General features: G+C 43.4%; 1 protein-coding gene across 7 annotated transcripts in view; it reads left to right on the top strand.

Annotated features, from left to right (window-relative positions):
- MAPKBP1 (mitogen-activated protein kinase binding protein 1) overlaps positions 1 to 26,070 on the top strand; it is a 140,938-nt gene that overhangs the window by 458 nt on the left and 114,410 nt on the right. For all 7 annotated transcript variants that reach the window (XM_075844845.1, XM_075844842.1, XM_075844843.1 and 4 more), the window contains exon 2: positions 4,562 to 4,937. In XM_075844845.1, coding sequence (XP_075700960.1) covers positions 4,818 to 4,937 — 120 coding nt within the window. In that variant the 5' untranslated portion in view covers positions 4,562 to 4,817. The remainder of the gene's footprint in view (positions 1 to 4,561; positions 4,938 to 26,070) is intronic.

Raw genomic sequence — 26,070 nt, 5'->3', positions numbered from 1 at the left:
TTATCTTTCTTGAGTTGTCCCCTTTATCAAGTCCTTAAAATAATTGTCCTCTTTACATATACTTTGTATGGAGGTCATATATATTCCTATGTAATAGATGGGGGTGTTTAAACCCCCACCACTGTATTAGGCAGAATGAGGATCCGCTATAGGGAACAGCTCTGGACCTGCGTTCCATAGATGACCCGTTGATTTCTATAGGTGCTGTATAATGCAATATTCCCATCATCCGTGAACCCGTCGTATAGAAAGAGGTTATCTAAAGGGCAGAAACACTAAAAATCCCATTCCGTTAATGGGCTTTGTAGAATATATTCCTGATCTAAAGACGTAAAATGGATTGAACGCCTCTATAGACATCGCTGCAGCTTTTCTGTGCTCCTGAATGGCAGATCTGCTATTAAGTAGTGACTGGAGAATATGGCGCAAACTATGGCACTGGTATGTTAAAGCAACAGTGTATCTTATAACAGCGTTGCATTACTGCACTACTTTCCTACTCTCAGAGTATCCCAATATATGAGGAAATTTCTCCTAAATATGGTGATCCGATGCCCACACCTTTTATTGAAAACATATACATTTAGTATTTCTTTGGATACAGATTTAGTTTTGTTTATTACATTGGAAGGCGGTCGTATATTTGGATAAGAAAAGGTCATGCAAATATGTGTTCAGTCCTGTGTAGTAGGTAGTCCTTGTGGGTGGGTGATCTCTAGGTTTTGCGCCACTGTTTGCATTATAACGATCGTTTTCTTATCCTTGGCCGTCTGCCTCTGAGGAACATGCTGGTGTTTGTAGTTCAACAGTGAAAGTGAGAGCGATGGCTGTTTCTGCAGTGAGCCGAGGTCTAGACAGCTTCTTCTACGGTGCAGTGGGATATGTCGCATCCGTTAGGACCGTTTGTGTATCGGAATTGCGCTACATCCTATGCCATAGACATGCGTTATCCCGCAACATAGAAATATTGCAGCTGATCGCGTCTTTTGTGCGTTGCGACGCTATTGCACTCCGTATGAGTTGGTGGATATCGATGCTGCGTTCTAACTTTTCATTCACTTCCATAGGGAAAAATCTAATGTTGCATGACTTGGCGTCGTGCCTGGCAGAAGTCGCTCTATAGTCCATTACCATTCTTCAATACTACTTTTTTCTACAGATTTTGTGGGTCCGAGTTGCTTATAGGGTTAAAGCAAAATAAAGGATATGCTGTGTAAAGCTATATGAAGTGTTTGTACAGTACACAGGAATAATGTGCTATGTGTGCAGGGTCATGGGGAATGCACAGGGCTGCAGCATTGTGTCCAATCCACGTGTCAGTAGAGGACAAAGTGAAGGGGGGGTATGACTCTGATCTGCTTAATATTCATTATTTACCCGGACCCTTGGCGAGTGACAGCTGAGGTGACTATCTTGTGATCAGGGATGTCCAAGGTCAGGTTTCCCAAACAATACAGGACTACAGCGTGTTGCGTGATACAGCAGGGGATCCGTTTCAGCATTGTCGTCCTTTTTACCAGTATGTTCATAGGATGCTCCGGTCCGGTAAAGTCTTCTCCAGGGGTTATAAAGTTAATTGAATTGAACACGTTAAAGGATTAATATATTCTCAGCAGTTTGTTTTTTGAACGCAGATTTTGGGGACCACCGCCACCCCACTATTTTATGTGCTTACATGATCTGCGGTCTTGTACAAGGAATGTGTCCAGGGTGCTGCAGCCACTTTCTAGGTATCCGTGTGGGGTCTCATTGGTTCCTCACTGATCAGACATTAATGGCATATCCAAATGATGCGGCATGAATGTATACGGATAGGAAGCATAGACCTCAGATAGCTCATTGGGCATATAGTCTCCTTCCTAACTCACATAAATGTGCATACTTGGCTTAGGCGACTTAGGCCGGGTTCTCACGGGTCGGATAAGCTGCCTATCTGGCCTTGAACCCGCAGCACATTCCGTCTGAAGAACCGCACCCATTGCGGTTTGGTTTTTCGGCCGGAATTTCTGCTGCGGAAAGCAGCGTAGAAAAAAACCAAAACCGTTCATACTTACCCCGGCCGTTGTCATGGTGACGCTTCCCTCTTTTGCTGTCCGGCTCGGCCTCCCTGGATGACGCAGCAGCCCATGTGACTGTTGCAGCCTGTGATTGGCTGCAGCGGTCACATGGGGTGAAATGTCATCCCAGGAGTCCAGACTGGAGGAAGAAGCGGGGAGTTCTGGGTAAGTATGATTTAATTTTTTTTCTTTGTTGCGATTTTTGCGGCGGAATTGCTGCAGTTCTGTCGCAACACTTGGGTTTCTGTTGCATCATATTATATTGACATGCTGTGGATTTATATTCCGCACCGCAGGTCAATTTTCGCAGCGTTTTTTTTTTACGCAGCGTGGGCATGAAATTGTCAAAAACTAATCTACTGTAAATGCTGCGGAATTTCTGCACAGATTTCCGTTGTGGAAATTCTGCGGCGTTTACGCTAAGTCCATTATTTTCTATGAGCCTGGACTGCAGCACACGGCCGTAATAAGACATGTCCGTTCTTTCTGCGGTCCAGGCTCCTGGGCCATGCACGGACCACGGTCGCGTGCATGGGCCCATAGAAATGAATGGGGCCGCAATTCTCCCGTGGACTTTCCGGGGGAATTGCGGCCGCAAAAGCACGTTCGTGTGCATGGGGCCTTAGGGACTGATGGATAGAGCTAAGTACAGTACACGGCTGTTTCTTTCAGTCTATTAGGCATTGCATGGAGTGGCGGGCGCATGTTCAACCGCTGCTCCATTTAATGTCCTCACTTTGGGTGGGGGTGCACTAAGGAGAAACGGAGGGGGGAGTCAGGACCCCCTGTTTTTGCGATCAGTGGGGATACCTGCGGTTGGGTCCCATCGATAGGTGATCATTTTTGATTCTAGGAAAAACCCTTTAAGATTGTTTGTGGATCCCATGAAACTCTGTAGGAACGGCCACCAAAACTCTCATGGCCGGCTGTAGCGTGCTTTTTAAAAGAAATTCTTCTCCTCCTTTCCTCAAATTTCATATTTATTTCTGTTTTTATGGCTCCAACCAATTCCATTAGTCCCAGTCACAATTAGATGGCCGAACTTGCTGACTTTGGCAGGTCGGGACAATATCTAACGGTGTCTTGGCTCTCTCCCGACGGCAGATATTGGTAGGGGGAAAAAGATCAGTCATGTTGGATTTCAAAGTGCCTAATCCTTTTTTTTTTTTTTCCCCCCCCGCTGTAAATTAGCCAATTCCAGAGAATTCCATTCTCGGGAGGAATAGCTTTCAGTTGAATGAGCGTTATTTAAAGTTTATGGGCAGATTTACTCAAACACACACACACACATGGGCCTATCAGTTTGCTTTAGTTTTTTTGGAGAGTGGGAGGAAACAGGAGTACCCGGAGGAAACCATCGCAAACACAGGAAGATCATATAAACTCCATGCAGATGTTGTCCTTGGTCGGATTTGAACCCAGGACCCCAGCGCTGCAAGCAATCGTTCTGCCCATGTTTGTGAATGGATGCAAGTAAAGTTACAATTTAGAAAATAATTTTGGAAAAGCTTTGTGACCAACATAATGGCAGCCATTACAGTTCCTACAGGGGATGTGACTCAACCGTGTAAAAATCGAGAGCGATCTATCTGCCTAGTAATGCAACAATGAATTCTCCTCTCCTGTATTACTACATAGGAAGACTTGCCATTCAGGAGTCTAGGAAAGTTGGGTGACAACTCCTGAGGGGGCTGTAAAAGTCAATCCTCATTTTTTTTTGGGAAAGCAGGGTGACCATTAAATGAAGGACAAACGTCAAGTTGCTAATATATATATATTTTTTTAAAACCCTAAGGCCTCCTTACACAGAAAATTGCTGCCATTTTAAACTGCATAAAAAAAAGTGACGTTTTTTATTGCGTTATTTTGTACATTTTTTTTTCTGGCATTTTTGAAGTCCTTGATGTGATAAAAGCCATATCCAGAACGTTCTGTGTTTGGGAAAAACCGCCACTGCACACAAAAGTAGCTCAAAAACGCCACAAACCAAAATGCAATTGTGTGTAGTGCATTTGATATTTTACCATAGACTGTAATGTAACGTCTATCTAAAAACACATTTAAAAAAAAAAGGAAAAAACACACTAAAAAATAAACACTAAAGCAATAAAAACCGCTATGTGTGAATCAGCCAAGTTGATCTTGTATTTCTGATATGTGAACATGATCAGTCATCACTGATGTGAACCTCCTTGTATGTGTCTATTCCATATCTAAAGGTCATTTTGGGTGGACTGCCCCTTTAAGGGTTACAGGTTTAGCTGCCTTGTTAGTTTGTGTGTGCCCAGTGGGGAGAGCCCAGCACATGACTGCATTGTACACTTGTCTCCGGGTTATTTACTGCGTTCAATTACAAAATCTAATTGTTGGATTTTTCACATGGCTTGTAACGCTCCGGCTTCCATGATTCCGGTGTTGCTTTGTACATGGCAAGTCCTGCACGGCACAGCCATAAATTCTCTGCTCAGCCCTTCTAACGCCCGCTGCTTTCTCTGTTATTTCAGGTTGTCTGTGTGAAGGATTTGACAGCGATTCCCTCCACCCATCCTCCTCCTGGTAACAAAAGCCAGCAATATGGGAAGTCACACTGGCATCAGTAGCCCATGCTGACGGGCGCTGTGCCTGAACCGTCTGCACTATGTGACCATGCAGCAGCAGTTATTATCTGGTGCTCGGAAGAAAAGTGCAATTTTATTTTAACTTATTTATTTTTTTTAAATTAAAAAGATCGCCACAAAGGATTATTTTAAGCCTTCAACTATGGCTACGGTAGAAGCCGGGAGCACCATAACCAGTCGTCTGAAAAACCTGCTCCGCTCCCCTTCAATAAAGCTGAGGAGACACAAGCCTGGCGCCAAGAAGGAAGATATTGGCAGCAAGGTGGGTACACGAAGTATGGCTGGTAAAGTGGGCTGCTTGGTGTTGACGTGAGACCCGTCGGTCATGCTGTCACTTTCTGTGGGGTTGTGACATTTTGGTAAATGTACAAGGGACTTATTGCTCTTTATTCTAGTCCTTTAAGAAAAATTACAAACTATAATGGCGCCATTTTTAATTTTTATTTGTATTTTTGGTTTCTGTCCTGTGCTTGTTTTTCATTCCATGATGTTTAATGGGCTTGATAGTTTATTTTTTATGGTGTGATACATAGATCTAATTATATTATACTACATATGTGATCTTTTATGGACTTTTTGGAGTAGTTAAGATGAAGAGTCACTTGTGGAGAACGACAGTTCTTAATTGTAGTGGGAAAGTTGGGTGATGACATTAGTCACCCAGCTTTTCTAGAATACTAAATCTCTATAAAGAGGTGGTATGACATTAGAAAAACATGGCTGCTTTCTTCCAGAAACAGCGCCATCCTTGTCCATGGTCTGTGTCTGGTATTGCAGCTCTGCCCCAGTCAACTGGATTGGACTGACCGTCAATAATAAGACCAGATTGACGCCGTTTCTGGAATAAAGCGGCCATGTTTTTCTAACTTCGTACCACCTCTTTGAGGACTAATGAGTGCTATTTTTGGTTAATGGGTAAGCGTCGCCCATGTGGTCTTCGGTCCCACAAGTCTTGTTCTGTGATATTGCTCCAGACACATTTTGCTATGAAGCGTTTGCTGAATCGTGTTGGAGTTGGATGGACAGATGTCCTCACTGACGTTTGACTGTGGGTGAGAGACATCTGCCCATCCTCGCAGCCCTGGGCGTGCCAGCAGTACTTCCAACAGAGGTACCCGTCTTCTATTTTCTATAAGAAAAGGGAATGATCAGCAGCTTGGTTTATCAGCGGGAGAATCCAGCAGCCACTGTTAATTGGCAACCACTGAAATCACGAGCCATCTGTGTATGGCTCGTGTATGGCTGTGTAAATGGCATTCTTCATAGTAGTAAAGAAATATTGGAGGGGGGAGGGTTATCACTATCACAGGCGTGTTCAGGACCCCCCTACATCAGGCAGAAAGGAGAGGATCCAGTTCATCCATAATTATATGGATGAACTGGATCCTCTCCTTTCTGCCTGATGTAGGGGGGTCCTGAACACGCCTGTGATAGTGATAACCCTCCCCTCTCCAATATTTCTTTACTACTATGAAGAATGCCATTTACGAATCTAGGAAAGGTTGGTGACCCTTTGTGAAATGTAATGGTGCCAATTTTGGGTGTGTCCCAGGTTTCCCAGAAACAGAACGAAGAAACATGTGAATGACTTTGCTGGGATATTATATGTGGATATCCGAAAACCATGCCGCTGATGTTGAGAGTTCTCAGCTTGTTGGGGCAGCAATTGTCTTATACGGATTATTTTATGGATACTGATGCTGATATTCACGTGCTACATGTATATTCCAATGTTTACAGGGCCTTTACTAGTTCTTGTTTTACTCCCAAAAATTTTTCAGGTGTTCTAGTTGATCATTTAGTACAGAAATTACACTTTATGGTTCATTTGAGGTCACCTTACATAACTATCATTAAAATACCCTGTGTAATGGGAGCTAACAAAGCATGGAGCGCGACTACAAAGCATGGAGCGCGACTACAAAGCATGGAGCGCGACTACAAAGCATGGAGCGCGACTACAAAGCCATTCATGTTTACTTCTTCACCTACGCCGCAGTCAACATGTATAACACACACGAGTCATGCGTCTCTTTGCCTCCTCTGGGTAGTTTCGTCACTGGTGACGGTCTCTCATGATTGTTACTGGGTGATCTAGTCTTACATAAATTCTAGAGGTATAAGGTTTTTTCTAATCTCAACAATCCCTGTCCATATGCACTTTTAGGCCCTGTTGACACTGAGTGTTTTGCCACGGAAACCGCGTCAAAAACATTTGAAATTGCTTCGTTCATTTCAATGGGAGGTGGAGGCGTTTTGTTTTTTTTTTGCAAAAAAAAACGCTCGTGGGAAAAAGAAGCGACATGCCCTATCTTGAGGTGTTTTCCGGCCTCAAAAACCCCAATGAAATCAATGGGAGGCGGAAATAAACAAGTTTTTTTTGCCGTGATCTTGGACGCTTTTTTGATGCCACTTCAAAAAAACCGGAGCTGACTTTTCCAGGCAGAATTTTCTGCCTGCAAAAAAACTCTGTGTGAACATACCCTTAGGGCGTATATATGTCAGAGAGGGGGGACCCCTCCATGATCAAGAGCGGAGAACTACTTACAAACAGCGTCTCTTGCTCTGTTGGACCCGGTCCATTCATGTATTACATGGACCGGCATTCAAAGTAATAGCGCCATATAATACTACATTTTCCCCATAGCAGCGGATGGCAACTTTCTCCGGCAAAATTAGCAGTTTTCTGGGTGCTCTCTTATTAAAGGGGTTGTCCGTGGTAAGATGCTCTAAATTATGTCATTTAATGGCAGTAACTGAGCCTTCTAAACAGCCCACCAAATTGGCTTTTTATAGATGAGGCGATGCCATGTGAATTCTTGGCGTATCTGCAGCCTTTTGTTTGGGATTGAATGCTACAGATTTGACCAGACTCCTTCCAGCACCACCTTATTTCTAAATATACCCTTAGAAGGGACAATTTATTATAAGAGCGATTCTCTTGTGGTCCTGTGAAGATCGCCTGTATGGCCACTTACACCTAATGAGCACTCAAAAGCACGTGTACAATTGTGGTCCTTTAGAAATCATCAGAACGGCCACAAAACTCCTTGCTTTGCTAACTTGCCAGACAACTATTTACATAATGTAACCAAAAAGTAAGGCCCCATGCACACGACCCCATGCACACGACCCCATGCACACGTAGAATTTGTCTATAATTGCGGACCCATTCATTTCTATTGCCCACGGACACCTTTCCACGCAGTTGTTAGCAGAGAATTTGAAACCCGCGTAGATTTGTATGTAAAAAGTCTTGTTGGTGCGGTATACAGCCACGTCACAGCAGCAATGCTGCGGCCGCTATGTGTGAACGAAGCCGAACCAGCCACGATAACGATACGTTTTCAGTCCACAGCGAAGATTACACTTCGAATATTTCTTTTGTTATTGTCAATGCTCATTGACGGAGAAAGATCCTTGTTGGATACATTCATATCTTTATAATAACTTGTCTCATCTAGAGGAATGTTGATTCACTTATACGTCTATTTTATGGTTCGAGAAGTGGTGTCGGTGAATCAATGTTGCTCTTTCCCTCGCTGGGCGGTAGTATTTGCAGATACTTTACACTGCATCATCTCCTAATCTTTAGGAATTATGGCCACCCGGTTTGGGTTAGTTAGCTGCCTCAGTCTATAGCCTGTAAAGAAGGGATAAGCCTTAGGCCTGATTCAGACGAGCGTTGTAATAAGTCTATGTGCGGTCTGTTTAAAAAAAAAACGTGCACGGACCTATGCAATTTAATGGGGTTATTTAGACGTCCGTGATTTTTCACTGCATGTCGCATTCTGGTCTGTTTTTGTGGACCACGTCGCCCATTGAAGTCCACGGGAGCTTGAAAATCACGGACCGCACACGGACGTCATCCGTGTGCTGTCCGTCATTCACGCACCAGTTACTAAAGAAATGCTAAGAAAAAAACGGACATTAAAAACTGATGCCACACGGAACTGAAATGCATTAAATACAGTCCGTTTTTTGCGGACGTAAAACTGACATGTTTGTCTGAATCGGGCCTTATGTGCATACATGCGTAAGGACTAATGGGATTTCCTTATCACCTCTGTTTTTACTGCACCTGTATTGCACAAATATCTGATTTATATGTTACTACGGGCACATTGGCAAAAGTTTCTCCGCTCTTTCCATCACTCTCATTCGCGGCCATCTCTCTATTTGGTTCCCTGCTATAAGTGGGTGCTGCCGGCCACCTTGGCTTGCAGACATTATGTCTCTAGACGGTGGGGGTCCCTGAGGTGTGTGGCTAGTTAGGGTCCTGTCAATTTTAAGTGGTTATTTTGGGCTACTATACTATAAAGCTGGCAACAATTATAGCATTCTATGATGAATATAAGATATTCTCTCTTCCTTTTTTTTTTTTTTTTAATATGGTGGTATATATTGGGAATACTAATTGTGATTTTTATTAATTTTTTTTTGCACTCGTTTCCATATTTCTGTTCTCTTCGGTTCTAAAAATGTCAGATATGTCTTGCCGGTCTCTCAAGCTCCTGCCCCAATCATTGTATAATGAAAAGCTCTAATATTTTGTCTTTCAATTCACCATTTTTCACATTGCTTGTTGTCAGTGAATAGAAACCTTCTTCTTTATACCCGACAGTTGAAGACCTGTCCTGATAATAGCCAACTGGCACAGAACTAGCCAAGCACCTGTGGTGTTCGCACGATTGGGACAGGTTTTCAGCCTTTGGATGTAGGATGTATGTCTGTTTACTGGCAGCAAGCAGTGATCTTGAGTGTGGTAAGATACTGAAACGCAAAATATATAAGCAAGTTACCCTATATAACTTTTTTTTTAAAAATATACAATTATAAACTTTAGATAACATAATGGAAAAAAACAACAACAATTTAAGGTTGGGGTATAGGGATTCATGGAATGTAAATGACGACTTATTATTTCTGGCCTTACGCATAAATTTTTTAGATGACTAGGGTCAGTCAGGGTGTCACGTTAGACCAATATCTCATTTGTATGGTGAACTTGCCGTTTGCTTTACTGCAGGGCGTACTCCGTGGGTGCTGTGAATGGCCGCGGTTTATCAGTCGGCAGTGACTGTCACATGCCGTATAGATAACCATCTGCTCCGCTTTTAATTCCATCATCAGACCTCGTGCTGTAAAAGGTATCGCCACTTCTACTAATGAAATTCAGCAGCATCGTGACTTTTTCGTATTAAATTTTGCTCTGTGGGCTTGCGATTGTCTCACTACAGCTGCATCCAATTAAAAGATGGCGTCATAACCGTCTTGGCTTGAGGTGAACTGTCCATGCAAAGAACTATGTAGGAATTCTGTGTGACAGTAGATTATTAGATGAGGGTTTTTTTTTATTTTCCTTTAAGTAGTAGGCTGTGAACCTTTTCCCATATGCTCCATCCCTCCACAGAACCTATGAGGTTTACACTTCGTGTAGCACCAACAGAGGGAACTGATTGGGGTTGGTCCGCTGGGAGTAATTCCTCTTCTGCAGATGTAGAACAGCCTCTTCAGCTTTTTCAGCCTTGGCTTCCTCGGCGTGTTCTTTTGAGATTTGCAAGATTTTGTGTCGAGCTCTAGACGTAATGTCTTTCTCACTTTGTGAAGCCCCCAGAGATTGAGCTGAAAGTGGCTCTTAGGAGATATTTGCAGGTCAACGGGCAGATTGGCATTTTGTAGGCCCAGACCAGTCAGAAGAATTCATAACCATTTCCACGTAGGCAGTTTGGATTTCTCTTGTCGCCAGTGCTGTAGTTCGTCATGGTGACGTGTACTAGAAGATCCATGAAGTTAATTGGCATTGTGATCATCCTCAAGGTGTGGAATAGGGGCGGGGGATACACTTATATGACCTAGTGACAGATCCTCTATAAGTTGTACTGGTTTACTGACCTGAATATCGCTGTCTCCCTGACTCCACAACTGTTTATCTATTTTTCCTGGACCCCCCCTGTTCCAGAGATATGGCTCCTTGTTGTGTTGGTTCCCTCTATGCTAATTTCCTGTAGTTAGCCAAAAGGGTGTGAAGTACCCTCAAGTTGCCTCACGCTGATTGGTCAACATCCGAGGCAGGGAAGCTAGCTCCACCCTGCTGGCTAACTTCAGGAAATTTGCCTACAGGGAGCCAACAATACAGTTGGACATATCTCTGGACCGGGAGGGCCCAGAAAAAAAATAAAAACCGCGCTGGAGTCAGGGAGAAATTGCTATTCATGTCAGTAGGCCAGTTTAACTTCTATGACCTAGTGACAGGTCCTCTTTAAGTGCCAAGATTTGCTTGCTGCAACTTTTGGGTGGACCAAAGCCAAAAAGGGGCTAACTCCAAAAAAAGGTAATTTTCTCGCTACCTATGCCTGCAATTGTGTGAGGAGCCTGGGCTATATCCCAATCCTCTACAGTACTCGTGGCTGTGAATGAGCACCACTACCTTGTTTTTCCCCAATAATATTACCTTTTAACTTTGAGTGGCCCTTCCAATGATAAAAATATTCTACACGGTGCCTTAATTTTACCCCCCTTTTTCCCCGAATGGTCAAAATGTGTCAAACCTAGATCTTCACTATTTTGCACATGCTTTTGCATTTCTAATTTGTTGGGGTAACTATCCATCTAGCCAGAATAACATCTGCATTGTTAAACCTATTGCCTCCTGCTTTTCAGTTTGTCTTCAATATGGTCTGGAATTCTATTCATAAACCAGTTCACTTAGCGCCAATGAGCAATTCCACATTGGAGAGGGCATCTGCATGGAGTTTGAGTTCCCTGCATCTGCTCTCCCGAGTGAGGGCTCGTGCATATAGCCCTAATGCAACTCTATCAACCATATATTTGATACCAATGAAAGGATCAGATCCGGTCATCGGCACTAAATCTACAGCTCACATACTGAACCGCTGCGGTTTTCAAGGCTGCATTCATATAACCGAAATGCGATTTCCCTAATCTAAAAATGAATACACCTTTCTTGAGCCTCTCTCCCTATAATGATTGCACTTATACAATACAACAAAGTATTTCTCTGCATACAATGATGTACAGACTTTCATTTCTGCATATTACCTATATTTATGGAGTAGCTATTATGTTGCCGTACCTGCTAAGAATATGCAGAATGTTAGGTTTTGTTTTTTTTTTGTTTTTTTCCCCCGACGGCTGTTTTTGAAGCCGTGTTGATTGACCGTTCGCCTCCTTGTACAAACTTTATACAGTCTTGGCTAGGTAAAATTCAATAGATCTGAAAAATAGCCCAAAAACTTGGCAGCTATGAGATTATGAACGCTCCCTTTAACTGACTCTTTGGGTCATGTCTTGCACACTTTTATGTTTTGCGTATTTATGTGCATTTATTACAGTCTCTACTTTTACATTTCTACAAAACAGCTGTTCTATTTCATTAAGAAAGTAGGTAAAATATTAAATTTCCGCCTGTAATAGAACGAAGTGCTTGGCAGGAGTTAGGCCCCATGCACTCGACCCTAGATTTTGTCCGTAATTACGGATCCATTAATTTCTATGGCCGACAGGCACCTTCCCGTATATTTACAGGAAGGTGTCAGTGCCGTAGAAAGGCTCTGCAGAAGATAGGGTATACTTTATATGGGAGCACGGCCCGCAAATGCGGATGGCTGTCCGCGGCCGGCCGTGCCCATAATCACGGTCGTGTGCAGGGGACCTCGTAAAGGGGGGAAATTATGGCATATAAAAACTGTGGATCAGTTGGAGTCTTGGGTGAAAAAGTATTGGCTTGTGATTTTAGAAGAACATTGAATAGTTCAACCACAGGAACTGAAGAAGACTTTTATTATTGAACATGTTTTTCAGGCCTGCTTCACGCGCCCCTGTTTGGTCCTTGGGATGTGGACTGTTTGTCGGGCGTATTTCCCGGACCGAACATAGTTCAGGGAATCGGACTCCTAGCATCATAGTTATCTGTGATGCTAGGATTCCCTGACACCCCCCCCCCCCTCCTCGCGGGACTACTGTCCCATAATGAACACCTGATTACAATATGGGACTGTATTCACGTGGGGAGGCAGGGACTCCTAGCATCATAAATAGCTATGATGCTAGGAGTCCAGCTCACTTACCTGTGTTCGGTTCGGGAAATATGGCCAACGTACAGTCCGTACCTCGGGCCTTAGTCAAGTGTTTTACGATTTCTTAGCAATCAATCCTGTTTGAATGTAAATGTCCAACCCCAGACTGGGTTCACACGGTGCGTTTTAGCATGTGGTTTGTTTTTTTTCATTTTGGATGATGAACATCCATTGCGAGACATGGGTGTTTATCTACCAAAACAAAAACAATGCATGCTAAAAATGCACAGTGTGAATCCAGTCTTAAAGGTTTGTACACCTTATTGTAAGCCATTTTTTATTAAATTTTATAATTATTTTTTTTACTTTTTAAGAGACCACTTTGTGTATTATCTGTGCCGATTCCGTCACTTCAACTAAACTGACGGACAGGATCCAGCTGTTATCCATCACATATAAGTTATGAACGTCAATGTGATAGTTATTGTCTGGACCCTGTACATATACTCTGGGGGATACGCACCATGTCTATGGGGTACTCACAATGTCCCTATGCTGTGCTTTTAATGTGCAGCACACCTTAAAATGATAGCCTTGGGGGATTGAGTAGGGGGTTCTTGGCTTTAAAACCGCGAGAAACCGTTTGTCAGATAAGAGGATGCTGCTTTCTCTCCTCCGATCTGAACAGTTCTGGTTTTAGAGTAAATAATGTTGGAGTTCTGGCAGCTCCTTTCTACAGACGTTCCAGGACCTGCATAAACATAACACTACAAAAGTGGATACGGCTGGTTTAAAGGGATAATGTTTTTATAAGGGTAAAGTATATCCCTATCAAAGCCGAAAACGGTGTTTGCCTTTATGTTAGGGACTGGATACAACAGGGTTGGCACTTCATTTTAACCTTTTATGTTGCCGTATTTACACTCTTTAGGTTTGTAAATTTGCTCTCGAGCTGCTTTATTATGCTATATTCTGCCATGTGGACTTCATACTGAGTTGAAGTTTATTATTCTATGGATGTGCCACAGTGTATCTTTTACTATCAAATGGGGACACTGTTCGCGGCATTATGAGGCAGTGGCACCCTTCGACAACCTGACTGTGATGAGTGTTCATGTGGATGACAACCGCAAAATAACTTCTGCAATAATTGTCTGTTCTCATCAGATATCCCCATAAGAATACCCAAAAATGCAGAGGAAGTCATATTCTGCCACTGGTCACCAAGGCCAACATATCTGATCACGTATGAGGCCCCATGCACACGACCGTAAAATCGCCCGTAATTAAGGACCGTCATTACGGGCTCTTTAATTTCTTTGGCCGACGGACACCTTCCCGTATGTCTATGGGAAGGTGCCCATGTCGTAGAAACATGCCGAAAAAAATAGGACCTGTCCATATTTTTTTATTTTACGGACAGTGCTCCTATACTTTATAATGGGAGCATGGCCCGTAAAAACGGCCTGGCTGCCCGTGGCCGGCTGTGCCCGTAATTACAGGCTCGGTCGCGTGCATGAAGCCTGACTGACTTCAGTGTAATACCTCTTAACAAACAGTAGATAAAGTCTAAATTGGCCAACTATGACAATTAATGTATTTTTATGTAAACAACCCCTTCTTAAAAAAATAAAATAAAAAAGATAAAAGGGGGTTTCTGAGTGGTGCATTACGTGGCTTGTTTCATAGCACCTATTGCCTTATGTTGTGAAAGCTGCACGTTGCATATGTCCGTGACCTTTTCAAATGACCACTAGTTTGATGATGGTCCCCTTATCTCTTATGAAGGGTTGTGTAAAGTTCTGTTCATTGTGTTGTGGTAAATTCTATCCTCTTGACACTAGCGATGGAGGTTTCTTCACATAATTCTTGCACTTGGATCCTGTACAGCAGCACTCGGAGTTCCTACAGTTTTTTTTATTCGAGCGAAAATGTCCTATTTAGGAGCTGGTGCAAGCGGCTTCCCTGAGTAAGGGCATGTTCACACGGCACTCAAAAAAAACGCGTTGTATGTACTAACTGTGCGCTTTCCCATTGATTTTAATAGGAAGCTTAATGCAGCGTTTTTTGACACTTATTTCGGCGTGTAAAAAGCGCCAAAATTCATGTCAAGCACTAAGACTCTACTTTTAGGCTGAGCTGTGGCTCCCTCCTCAGGAGATGTACCGGCATCCATTGAAATGAATAGATACTCATTTATTTCAATGGACTCTGTAGAGCATGTCATTTTCCCTTCCGCAGCACTTCTCATGGCAATAGCGTGTGCGTCGCTTACCTGGGGAAGAGATGGCACCAGAATGCACTATGGGAAGAAGACAAGCTGGCGGAGGCAGTGTGATACGCTGGGTAATATTCTGCTGGGGGAACCTTGGGTCCTGCCATTTCTGTGGATGTTACTTTGGCACAAGGCGCTTACCTAAACATTGTTGCCGACCATGTACACCCTTGCATGCCGAAGGTATTCCCTAATGACCATGGCCTCTTTTAGCAGCTTTGAGGAACATAAGAAAGAGTACAAGGTTTTTACTTCTCTTCCGAATTCCTCAGATTTCAATTGATAATCTGTGGGATGTCCTGGAAAAACAAGTCTGATCCATGGAGGCTTTGACTTGGTGCCAGATGTCACAGGATGCCTTCAGAGGTCTTGTGGAGTCCATGCCTCGATGGGTCACAGCTGTTTTGGCGGCATGAGAGGGACCTACACAATATTAGGCAGGTGGTTTAATGTTATGGCTGATCGGTGTAGATTGCACCTAGTCTCACACACCAGCAATCTACTGGACTGCAGCAGTTCCGCTTCCTACAGTCCAGCCATAAGGTCTAAGGCCTCATGGACATATATTACCTATACAGCATTTGTGTTGAGGCTCAACAGTAGGTTAACAACTTGCACACCTTTCTGAGTTTTGTGTGTTTTTTTGCCACCATGGTGGATCACGTCTCTTCATTACTATAGTCACCACAGTGTGACGAGTGACGGCAGAGCTTGGCGTTACTATGCAGACCTTATGCTGCAGTTAATCCCCAGAGTCTCCATCAAGCTGACAAGTAACTGAGGAGCCATGTAGACACCACTCCCTGATCAACATATGCCTCAGAAGATCTTTAGGATCCTTCTTAAAGGGACATGTTTTTTTTAAATGTTAGATATCTAGTCTTTTTTATGTTCCCATGTATGTCCCATACTGTGAGAGAGACTAAGGGCTTGTCTACACGTAATGGAAAATACGCAGCAGAATACAGCAGCAGCAAAGTGGGTGAGATTTAACAAATCTCATCCGCACGCTGCGTAAAATTTCCGTCACACAAATTCACCTGCGGTGCGTTTTGTTGGTTCTGCAGCACGTCAATTCCTGCTGCAGAGAGTGAGCTGAATTGCTGCGTTTTTCATTGGAGATGTCACCAACTCAGACTTGAAAAAAACGCAGCAAAATCCGCACCGTTTTTTGCAGGAATTGGTGTGGTTTTTCCGCAGCGGAATGTGTGCTAGTTTTAGCAGAAATGCTGCAGAGATTTTCGGCAGCAGTTCCGTTACGTGTGGACGTTCGTGTGTGGGGAAATTGCAACAGAATACAATAATCCATATTTCCCAGGTCATCAGATGCAGTACTGGGATTGTCTGCAGCCCGTGCAAATGCATTTCTGAGGCTTCTATACATTCTTCTTGGTCTGACCTCCACAATACCGGATCATCCGCAATTTTCCTCCTATTTCAGCACTGGGATTACTATTTTGGAGGCTGCACTAGGCACACTAGAAACAGAAGAAAAAAAAAGAGATGTGAGAAGAGTGGAAACACAAGTAAATATACCCTCATATGTTTGGATCCGCCGGTCCATGGGCTTCTTCAGACCTAAACCGGTCCAATATATATATATATATAGAACGCTTTTTTGGCGTACATCTGCACAGTAGAAGTCTATGGGTTTATTACAGTAGACCTCTATATACTTTTTGCAGACCTGACTCCACTGGACTATTTACTTCAGTTAGGTTTGTTTAAGCTGAATTCACACAAGCGGTTTTTGTTGCAGTTTTTATTTTTGAGTCAGAGCTGCTTATATCTCTGCTTGCTGTGGACATTTGAACTTGAAACAATGAAATGAGAATGGAAATGGACACAAGTGATAATCGGACTGTATAGGTTCTTAAACTAAGAATGCCAACTCGGCTGGCATTGAAGTTGATGTATGTGGCGGCTATTCTCTTCCAGTCAGAGCTGAGATGGATTACATAAAGTCTCTGCTGGGATCACTAAAATCTTTCAGCAGGTCTAACAGTGTTACATGATCTCCTGGCGCTGCTGACTGAATAAGAGGGGCTGCTAAAGATGGAGGGAGTTGCCACATATATACTCTTTTTAGGGCGCTGTACAACCAATGTAAGAAGCCATGATACTGGATGCATAGACTTCTGAGGTCCTGCTGTACCTCTGAATACCTCCAATTTCATCGTTTTGTTTTTTTTTCTGTCTCATTCCATATGAATTCGAGAAAAATCCTATAATGCTACATTGGATGCAGTATTATAGAGCTCTTCTAGGGGACAATAATTCTGTAATGCTGCGCTGTATGGACCATCATAGATTGGCACCCAACTCCTCCATAGTACATGCGGTGTTCAATAGGCCTTAGTATATATGGTGCACTCCATTCCAGACCCCTCTTAAAGGGGTTGTACCAGAATAAAAAATTATCACCTATCGACGGGACAGATAATTTTCTGATTGCTGGGGTCACCACCGCTGGGTCCCCCACCTTTTAGTGGGAACAGAGGTCCCGAATCCACAGAGCCTCCTTACTGCAGTGAGGAGGTGCTTGAATAGAGCGGAGGTTGAGCATGCACGCTGCTGCGCCATTTAAAGACTATGGGAATGACGGAAACCGCCGAGCACAGCGCTCCATCATTCTCGTAGACATTGAATGGCGCAGCGGGCGCTTGCTCAACCTCCGCTCCATTCAAGTTTCTCTGCAGTGAGGAGGATCTGGGAGTTCGGGACCTCTGTTCTCACGATCGGTGGGGGTCCCAGCTGTGAGGCCCCCAGCGATCAGAAAATGATCACCTATCCAGAGGATAGGTGATCGGTTTTTTTTATTCTGGGAATACCCCTTTTAAAGGAGTTGTCTCAGGATGCCAACCCCTGTTCAAATGCCCTATAGAAGATGGTCCCCTGCTCATCCATGCATTACGTGACTGCCATGTAACACTACTTTATATCCCACAATGCTTAGGGAGCCTGACCCTTGCTTTTTTTTTTTCATTTTTCTGTTCAGAGATCATGTTCCGGTTCACGCTTACAATCTGTTAGTGCTGATTAAACGATCCTCTAATCCTATTTAGATAATCCTATACCGAATATAATCTTTCATTATATGTAATAAACTTCCCTCTAATGCAGCCACTTCTTACAGTATCTCCTGATCTCTTCTATTCCACGTGTTTATAACCTCAAGAGGTGACAAAGGTGATGTGCTATTTTAGTGGATTGGATTAACGGCTTTGTAAACCGGGTACCAGAGTAGCTCCTTATCGAATAAAAGAACATGTAGCAGTTCTGATATTCATTCTTTTTTCAGCCACCGCTCATGCCGCGGGTCAAGCTGGCGACCACATGGTTATTATACCGCCATTGTGAACTCATTTCTAGTCTGGTATAAGGCCTCATGCACACGACCGTATTTTTTCCCACCCGTAAATACTGGCGTAAATACGGGTCCGGTGTCACACGTATTCCACCCGTTTTGCACCAGTATTTACGAACCCGTGCCCGTAAATATGGGTCCGGTGTCACCCGTATTCCACCCGTATTTACGGGCACGTTTTTGGCGGCAAAATAGCACTGCACTAATCGGCAGCCCCTTCTCTCTATCAGTGCAGGATAGAGAGAAGGGACAGCCTTTTCTGTAATAAAAGTTAAAGAAATTCATACTTACCCGGCCATTGTCTTGGTGACGCGTCCCTCTCTTCACATCCAGCCCGACATCCCTGGATGACGCGGCAGTCCATGTGACCGCTGCAGCCTGTGATTGACCTGTGATTGGCTGCAGCGGTCACATGGCCTGAAACGTCATCCAGGACGTCGGGCCGGATGTCGAGAGGGACGCGTCACCAAGGCAACGGGCGGGAGACCGGACTGGAGGAAGCCGGAAGTTCTCGGTAAGTATGAACGTCTTTTATTTTTATTTTTTACAGGTTTATACTGATCGGTAGTCACTGTCCAGGGTGCTGAAAGAGTTACTGCCGATCAGTTAACTCTTTCAGCTCCCTGGACAGTGACTATTTACTGACGTCGCTTAGCAACGCTGCCGTAATGACGGGTGCACACATGTAGCCACCCGTCATTACGAGAGCTCCATAGACTTCTATGGACTGTCCGTGCCGTTATTACGGCCTGAAATAGGACATGTTCTATCTTTTTCAACGGCACGGGCACCTTCCCGTGAGAAAACGGGAAGGCACCCGTCGCCAATAGAAGTCTATGAGCCCGTTATTACGGGTCGTAATTACGACCCGTAATAACGGGAGTTTTTACGGTCGTGTGCATGAGGCCTAAGACTGTAAATGGGGTTTAGGCCTGAGGTTGAGTGACAGAGGTGTCTATACTTTACTTGAATGACGAATGAAGTGACAGAATTGGTGTATGTTCCTATCGCCTGGTTCCTATTGTTGATGCTCGGACATGATATATATATATATATATATATATATCTATCTATCTATTTATACAGGGTGGGCCATTTATATGGATACACCTAAATAAAATGGGAATGGTTGGTGATATTAACTTCCTGTTTGTGGCACATTAGTATATGGGAGGGGGGAAACTTTTCAAGCTGGGTGTTGACCATGGCGGCCATTTTGAAGTCGGACATTTTGTATCCAACTTTAGTTTTTTTCAATGGGAAGAGGGTCATGTGACACATCAAACTTATCGAGAATTTCACAAGAAAAACAATGGTGTGCTTGGTTTTAACGTTACTTTATTCTTTCATGAGTTATTTACAAGTTTCTGACCACTTATAAAATGTGTTCAAAGTGCTGCCCATTGTGTTGGATTATCAATGCAACCCTCTTCTCCCTCTCTTCACACACGGATAGCAACACCGCAGAAGAAATGCCTCCCGATCTGACCCCCTTAGACTTTTATCTTTGGGGTCATCTGAAGGCAATTGTCTATGCTGTGAAGATACGAGATGTGCAGCAACTGAAACTACAGATACTGGAAGCCTGTGCTAGCATTTCTTCTGCGGTGTTGCTATCCGTGTGTGAAGAATGGGAGAAGAGAGTTGCATTGACAATCCAACACAATGGGCAGCACTTTGAACACATTTTATAAGTGGTCAGAAACTTGTAAATAACTCATGAGAGAATAAAGTAACGTTAAAACCAAGCACACCATTGTTTTTCTTGTGAAATTCTCGATAAGTTTGATGTCACATGACCCTCTTCCCATTGAAAAAACTAAAGTTGGATACAAAATGGCCTACTTCAAAATGGCCGCCATGGTCAACACCCAGCTTGACAAATTTCCCCCCTCCCATATACTAATGTGCCACAAACAGGAAGTTAATATCACCAACCATTCCCATTTTATTTAGGTGTATCCATATAAATGGCCCACCCTGTGTGTGTATATGTATATGTGTGTATATATATATATATATATATATATATATATATATCTCAATGTGATGACAGCAGTTTTCTTGAGTAAATGCTTTGAAAAACATTGGGTTCATCCCAACGCCATGTAAATGAAGCCCCTCTTTTTTTCTGCCAGTCCTGAAAAATGCCCTTGTTATGGAGTTAGTGGGGACACCTCAAGATACAGCATAGAATATTGACATGAAATCAATTAGGGTATGTGCACACGATAAGTGGCTTTTACGTCTGAAAAGACAGACTGTTTTCAGGAGAAAACAGCTGCCTCGTTTCAGACGTAAATGCTCCTCCTCGCATTATGCGAGGCGTCTTTGACGCTTGTAAATCTTGAGCTGCTCTTCATTGACTTCAATGAAAAACGGCTCAAATTACGTTGCAAAGAAATGTCCTGCACTTCTTTGCCGAGGCAGTCAATTTACGCGTCGTCGTTTGACAGCTGTCAAACGACGACGCGTAAATGACAGGTCGTCGGCACAGTACGTCGGCAAATCCATTCAAATGAATGGGCAGATGTTTGGCGACGTATTGGAGCCCTATTTTCAGATGTAAAACGAGGCATAATATGCCTCGTTTACGCCTGAAAAAAATAGGTAGTGTGAACCCAGCCTTATATTTTTTTTTTTCGTTTTTTCATTTGTGATTCCGCGGTCGCATGAAATGACGTGCTCTGCAATCACATTAGAGAGATAATTGCACACAATTGATCAACCTGGCCTAAATTACAGCGATTTCCAAATTTTGGTTCTTACTTTTCAGTCTTCTGTATCTGGGCTTGTGGTCTTCCACATTATATACTGTGCTGGATTATCAGGCTTTCTGGATATACAGATGCCAGATTAAATTATATGAGCAGGTGATTGATGAGCAGATAATTCACTCGTTACTAGAGCTGGCCAATTATGATCGAAATCAAAATCACGATTAATTGAACATGCGATTACGATTATTTAGGCCACACCCCTTTTTCATGCCACACCCTATTTGCTTGCTACGCCATTGAATATTTATTCCCTGAGCCTGCTGAATACTACTGTATATAATATACCCCCTGACACTGCCCCACACAAGATAGTGCCCCCATAGTTCTCTCCACTCAGTATAATGCCCCCAATAGTGCCTGATAAAAATAATATACATATTCACCTAACGCTTTCCAACCATGAGTGGAGGAGATCCCTCTGGTCTGTGCGGCACAGTGCAGGCAGGCGGGATGACGTCACAGCCTCGCGTCCGGCAATATATAGTGAATGGTAGAGCAGAGACTTTACGGTCCCCTGCTCTAACATTAGATTCCACTGTATCTGCACCCTGAAGATGTAGATACAGTTTAAACCAGAAAAAAAGAATTAATAAAACCGAAATTCGCAAGATGACGTCCACTAATTGCGCTGGATTTCGATTTTATTTTTCTATTAATTGCCCAGCCTAACTCGTTACTTTTCTCATCAGTCTTAATAAATGCCTTTTATTGTATACTTTGAGACAGCTGGACCATCTATTCCACATTATTTTGTAGTTCTGTGCTGGAAACATGCCAGATTAAAACAAATTGTGTTTATTTCTTATTTAAATGACTTAGGCCCCATGCGTGCGAACGTATTTTTGCGGCCGCAATTCACCCACAAATCTGCGGGTCAACTGCGGCCCCATTCATTTCAATGAGCCCATGCACACGACCGTGGTTTCCACGCTCCGTGCATTGCCCAGGATTACCCTTGTCCAGGCTCATAGAAATTAATGCACGCGGCCATGTGCACGGCCCGCGATTTGCGGGGGCGGCTCGCGGGTGACACAAATTTCATAGAAAGCAAATATTAAAAAAAAATATTGCCGTGAGGAATTATAAGTTAATGCAGCAAGAACAAGCAAACAAAACACTATGCAGAAGTTAAACCCACACTAAACGCGTTATTTCTTCTGTGTTTTAGGCGTTTAGGTGCAGCCGTTCTCTCTCAGTATGTTTTTCTGCGGATCGTGTATACAGATGGGTCTGGATCGGCTTGGCTGCTCCCTGTTTGAACTGCCACAAATTGCCCTCTTGTAGTATTGGTGGGTGGGTTTAGGGTGTAGCTGTCATTTTATAAAATAATTGATCTTTCTTCTTTGATCTTAAACTCTTTTGCACTTTTTTGTTTTCCTGCGTTTGAAAAAAAAATCAATTCTGTTTTTTTGTTAAATATTTTTTTTTCAGCTTTTGTTACTTCTCGCATGGATTTCAACAGTTCCTTATTTGATTTGTTTTCCGTCTCCTTTTTCACCGCTTTAATTTTTCTATACTATTTTAATAAATTTGACTTGTATATTTTTGACGCTATACCAATTTGATGAATTCAGGCACATTTTTATTAGCAAATCTTCACCAATGTATTCAATGGGGAAAATCTGCAATAAATCCGTGCATTTTCCACAGCAGAAATTGACATGTAGGTTTAAAAAAAAAAAAAAATCTGCATGAAAATTTCTGGAGCACGTGGATGAGATTTTTTGTTGTAAAATTTCATCCACTTTGTTGCTGCTGTATTACGCTGCAAATTTTCCATCCATACGCAGCAGATCGGCTATGTACACACATAGCGGATTATTTCTGCAGAAAATGCAGGGAAATCCATAGCGGTAAATCCACATTGAAGCATGCGGATTTGCAGCTCCAGATTTAGGCCCCATGCACACGACCGTGTTTTAATCTGTACGTAAATACGGTCCGTATTTGATCCGTATATACGGATCCGTAAAAAAAAAAAAAAGAGGAAGCCTGCAAATGATGTCACCAACATGTTACACAGCAACGCTTCCGTAAATACGGTCGGTTTACGGATGCACATATTTACGGAAGCACCCATAGGCTTCTATGGGAGAGTCCATGCAGTAATTACTAATAAGGCCTCATTCACACGGCGGGGTCAGAGTGTCGTTTTTCCCGGCCGTTTTGCATCCGTTCCGGGCCGTGTTGCCGTTTTTAACGGCCGATTTTTGACCCGTTTTGCATCAGTTTTTTTCCCTGTCTGTTTTAAAATCGGATGAATTTCATTTAAATTTGTTGCCATACACCGCTCTCTGTAGATAATGCCACCCTGCCCCCTGCAGGCAATGCCACCCTGCCCCCCCCCCACATTCCAGGAGAAGTCACTGACTTCTCCTGGAGAGGAATTCCCTGCCACAGGTCGCGAATTCCGCTTCAGAAGTGAGTGACGTCGCTGTGTCCATATATGGACAGTGTAGTCACTCACTTCTCCTGTAGCGGAATCCCCGGCCATAGAGTCGGGGATTCCGCTGCAGAAGTGAGTGACGTCGCTGTGTCCATATAGGAGGAGGAGGAGGAGCGCGAGTGAGCGACGGAATACATCACTCGGGACACATTCCGGTGATGGCCGTGTATTACCAGACCGCATAGACTTCTATGGGGGCCGGGTAAACGGTTGAAAATAGGGCATGTCCCATTTTTTGATGGCCAGGTTTCCCGGCCGTCAAAAAATCGGTCGTGTGAATAGCCCCATTAGGGGTCTATTGTTCCTAATGCAGCCGGGTAACGTCCGATTTATGAACGGCCGTCACCCGGCCGGGAAACCCTGTCGTGTGAATAAGGGCTAAGAATAGGATATGTTCTATAATTTCTTTTCAGCACGGGCACCCATCGGTAAAAATACGGAAAGGTGTCCCTGGCCAATAGAAATGATAGAAATGAATGGGTCCGTTAGTACGGATGAAAAATACAGTCGTGTTCATGGGGCTTTACTTTGAAGCAAAAATAAATAAATAATTTTGGATTAAAATTGTAATCTTCAGCAAAATCCACAACACTAGGGTTTGATTGCGAATTTTAATTTCCTTATTGACATCCATAAAGGGAAATTTGCTACAAGCCTTTCTCATTCCACAACAGATATTGACATTCTGCAGAGGAGATTTGTTAAAATCAAATCCAGTTTGCTCCCACTGTATTCTGCTGTGGATTTTCCTTCTGGAAATCCGGATTAAAAATCTACAGCAAATCCGCTATGTGTGAATTTAAGCTTAACGTAGACTATGGTCCTTTTCCTGCTGCCCTTTCAGCCATTCACCTTGACTCCTGTTCTTTATTTGCGTAGCGTGTTATGGCTCCTATGACCTGAGGGCCAGTATATTGCATGTTTTCCAACAGCGGAGCCTCTGATCTTGTATACATTCCATTCATGAGCAATCGCTGTGACATACGTCAGAAAGCGCTCAGAATGATGTACAGTGGTGAAAAGTGTTTTTTTGGATTTAAAACAGATTTGTTCAAAAGTAAAGGGTGTTCTTTTACTACTGTCTACAAATATCAAAGACTGACTCGGATTCCGTCCCTTGGTATTAGGAAGGGCATTACTGATGGGATGGGTTTAGACACCATTCTTGGCTCTGAATAAACCATCATGAATCGTGCTAGGAGCTGTAATATATGGGCACGTGCTGGGAGTATAGTATGTAGAATCTATTGGTATATGACTTCTCAACTCTTTACATTCGTGCACCCTGCCACTTTGTCATTCTTCTCTAAACGAAAGGGTTAAAGCGACACTCCGGTCTCAGGAAAAAAGTATAAATATGATGTATATGGAGAAATATTACCTGTTGTCCTCCAGTTGCACATCTCTGTCCTGGATCCACCGTTTTAGGGTCTCCTCTGTGTTGTCCCAAAATGGCTACAGCACTTCTCCGACTGAGCCTAAGACACTCCCTCTGTTAACTGATTGGATGGAACTGCTCACATGAGCAACTCTGGCCAATCCGAGAACAGTGGGAGTGTCTCAGACTCCTAGTCTAAGAAGCGCTGTGGCCATTTTGGGACCGCACCGTGGGGCCCTTAAAATGACAGATTCACAGCAGAGGGGCTCAACTGGAGGGCACCAGGTAACATTACTCCATATACCCCATCATATTTAAAATGATGTCCCGGGACCAGAGGGTTGTTTTAACTCCTGAAGACAATCTCCAGTCTGTGTGCTATTAATAAAGGAGGTAGGCAGCGCTCTGGAATAAACCATTGGTGATTTATCTCCACCTTCTGGGTGCTTCCTACCTCCCTTATTTCTCGCCTAACTTTGGGGTTGATTGGGACCATGCCCCCGGTTTGGCGTGCACCATAGGGACCTCTAGGAGTGCTGTTCAGATCTCTACTTTCTATTTATATATGCTACTAGGGCATATTCAGAACATAGAGGGGGCCCTGCTTAGAACCTCTCTTTATGCGCCTGAACGTAGTGGCGCTATGTTACGGCGGCTCCCAATGTGGTTGACTCGTCTTGTCTCTGCATTATATGGACAGCTAATTCGTTGGTGCTCGTTTCCTTCATTTAAAGGATTATAAATACAGGTTGTGTGTGGTATTGCAGCTTGGCACTATTCACTTCAATGGGACAGAGATGTAATACCACTCACAAATGGACAGCCCCTTTAAGTTCTGCAAACAGAAAAGTTGATTTCCAATTAGACGACCCTCCCAAGAAACGTGTGCTATTTCGGCATCCATAAACCCTATGATTTTGTAGTCTCAGATTTCGGACAGACTTGGCGTTGGACTTCTTTCACCTACAAGTAGGAACATTTTGACTGGAGGGGCTTCTCTGCTAATACAGACTCTCAAAAAGGCATCTTCACGCTTGTGTCTAGACTCCGTTCAGTTCATCTGCAGATCCTGCACATAATCCATTTCTTACACTGTTATAATTGAGCTTT

This window comes from Rhinoderma darwinii, chromosome 12 (genome assembly GCF_050947455.1).
Source record: "Rhinoderma darwinii isolate aRhiDar2 chromosome 12, aRhiDar2.hap1, whole genome shotgun sequence".
Lineage (NCBI taxonomy): Eukaryota > Metazoa > Chordata > Amphibia > Anura > Rhinodermatidae > Rhinoderma > Rhinoderma darwinii.
This window is presented reverse-complemented; position numbering and strand designations above follow the sequence as displayed.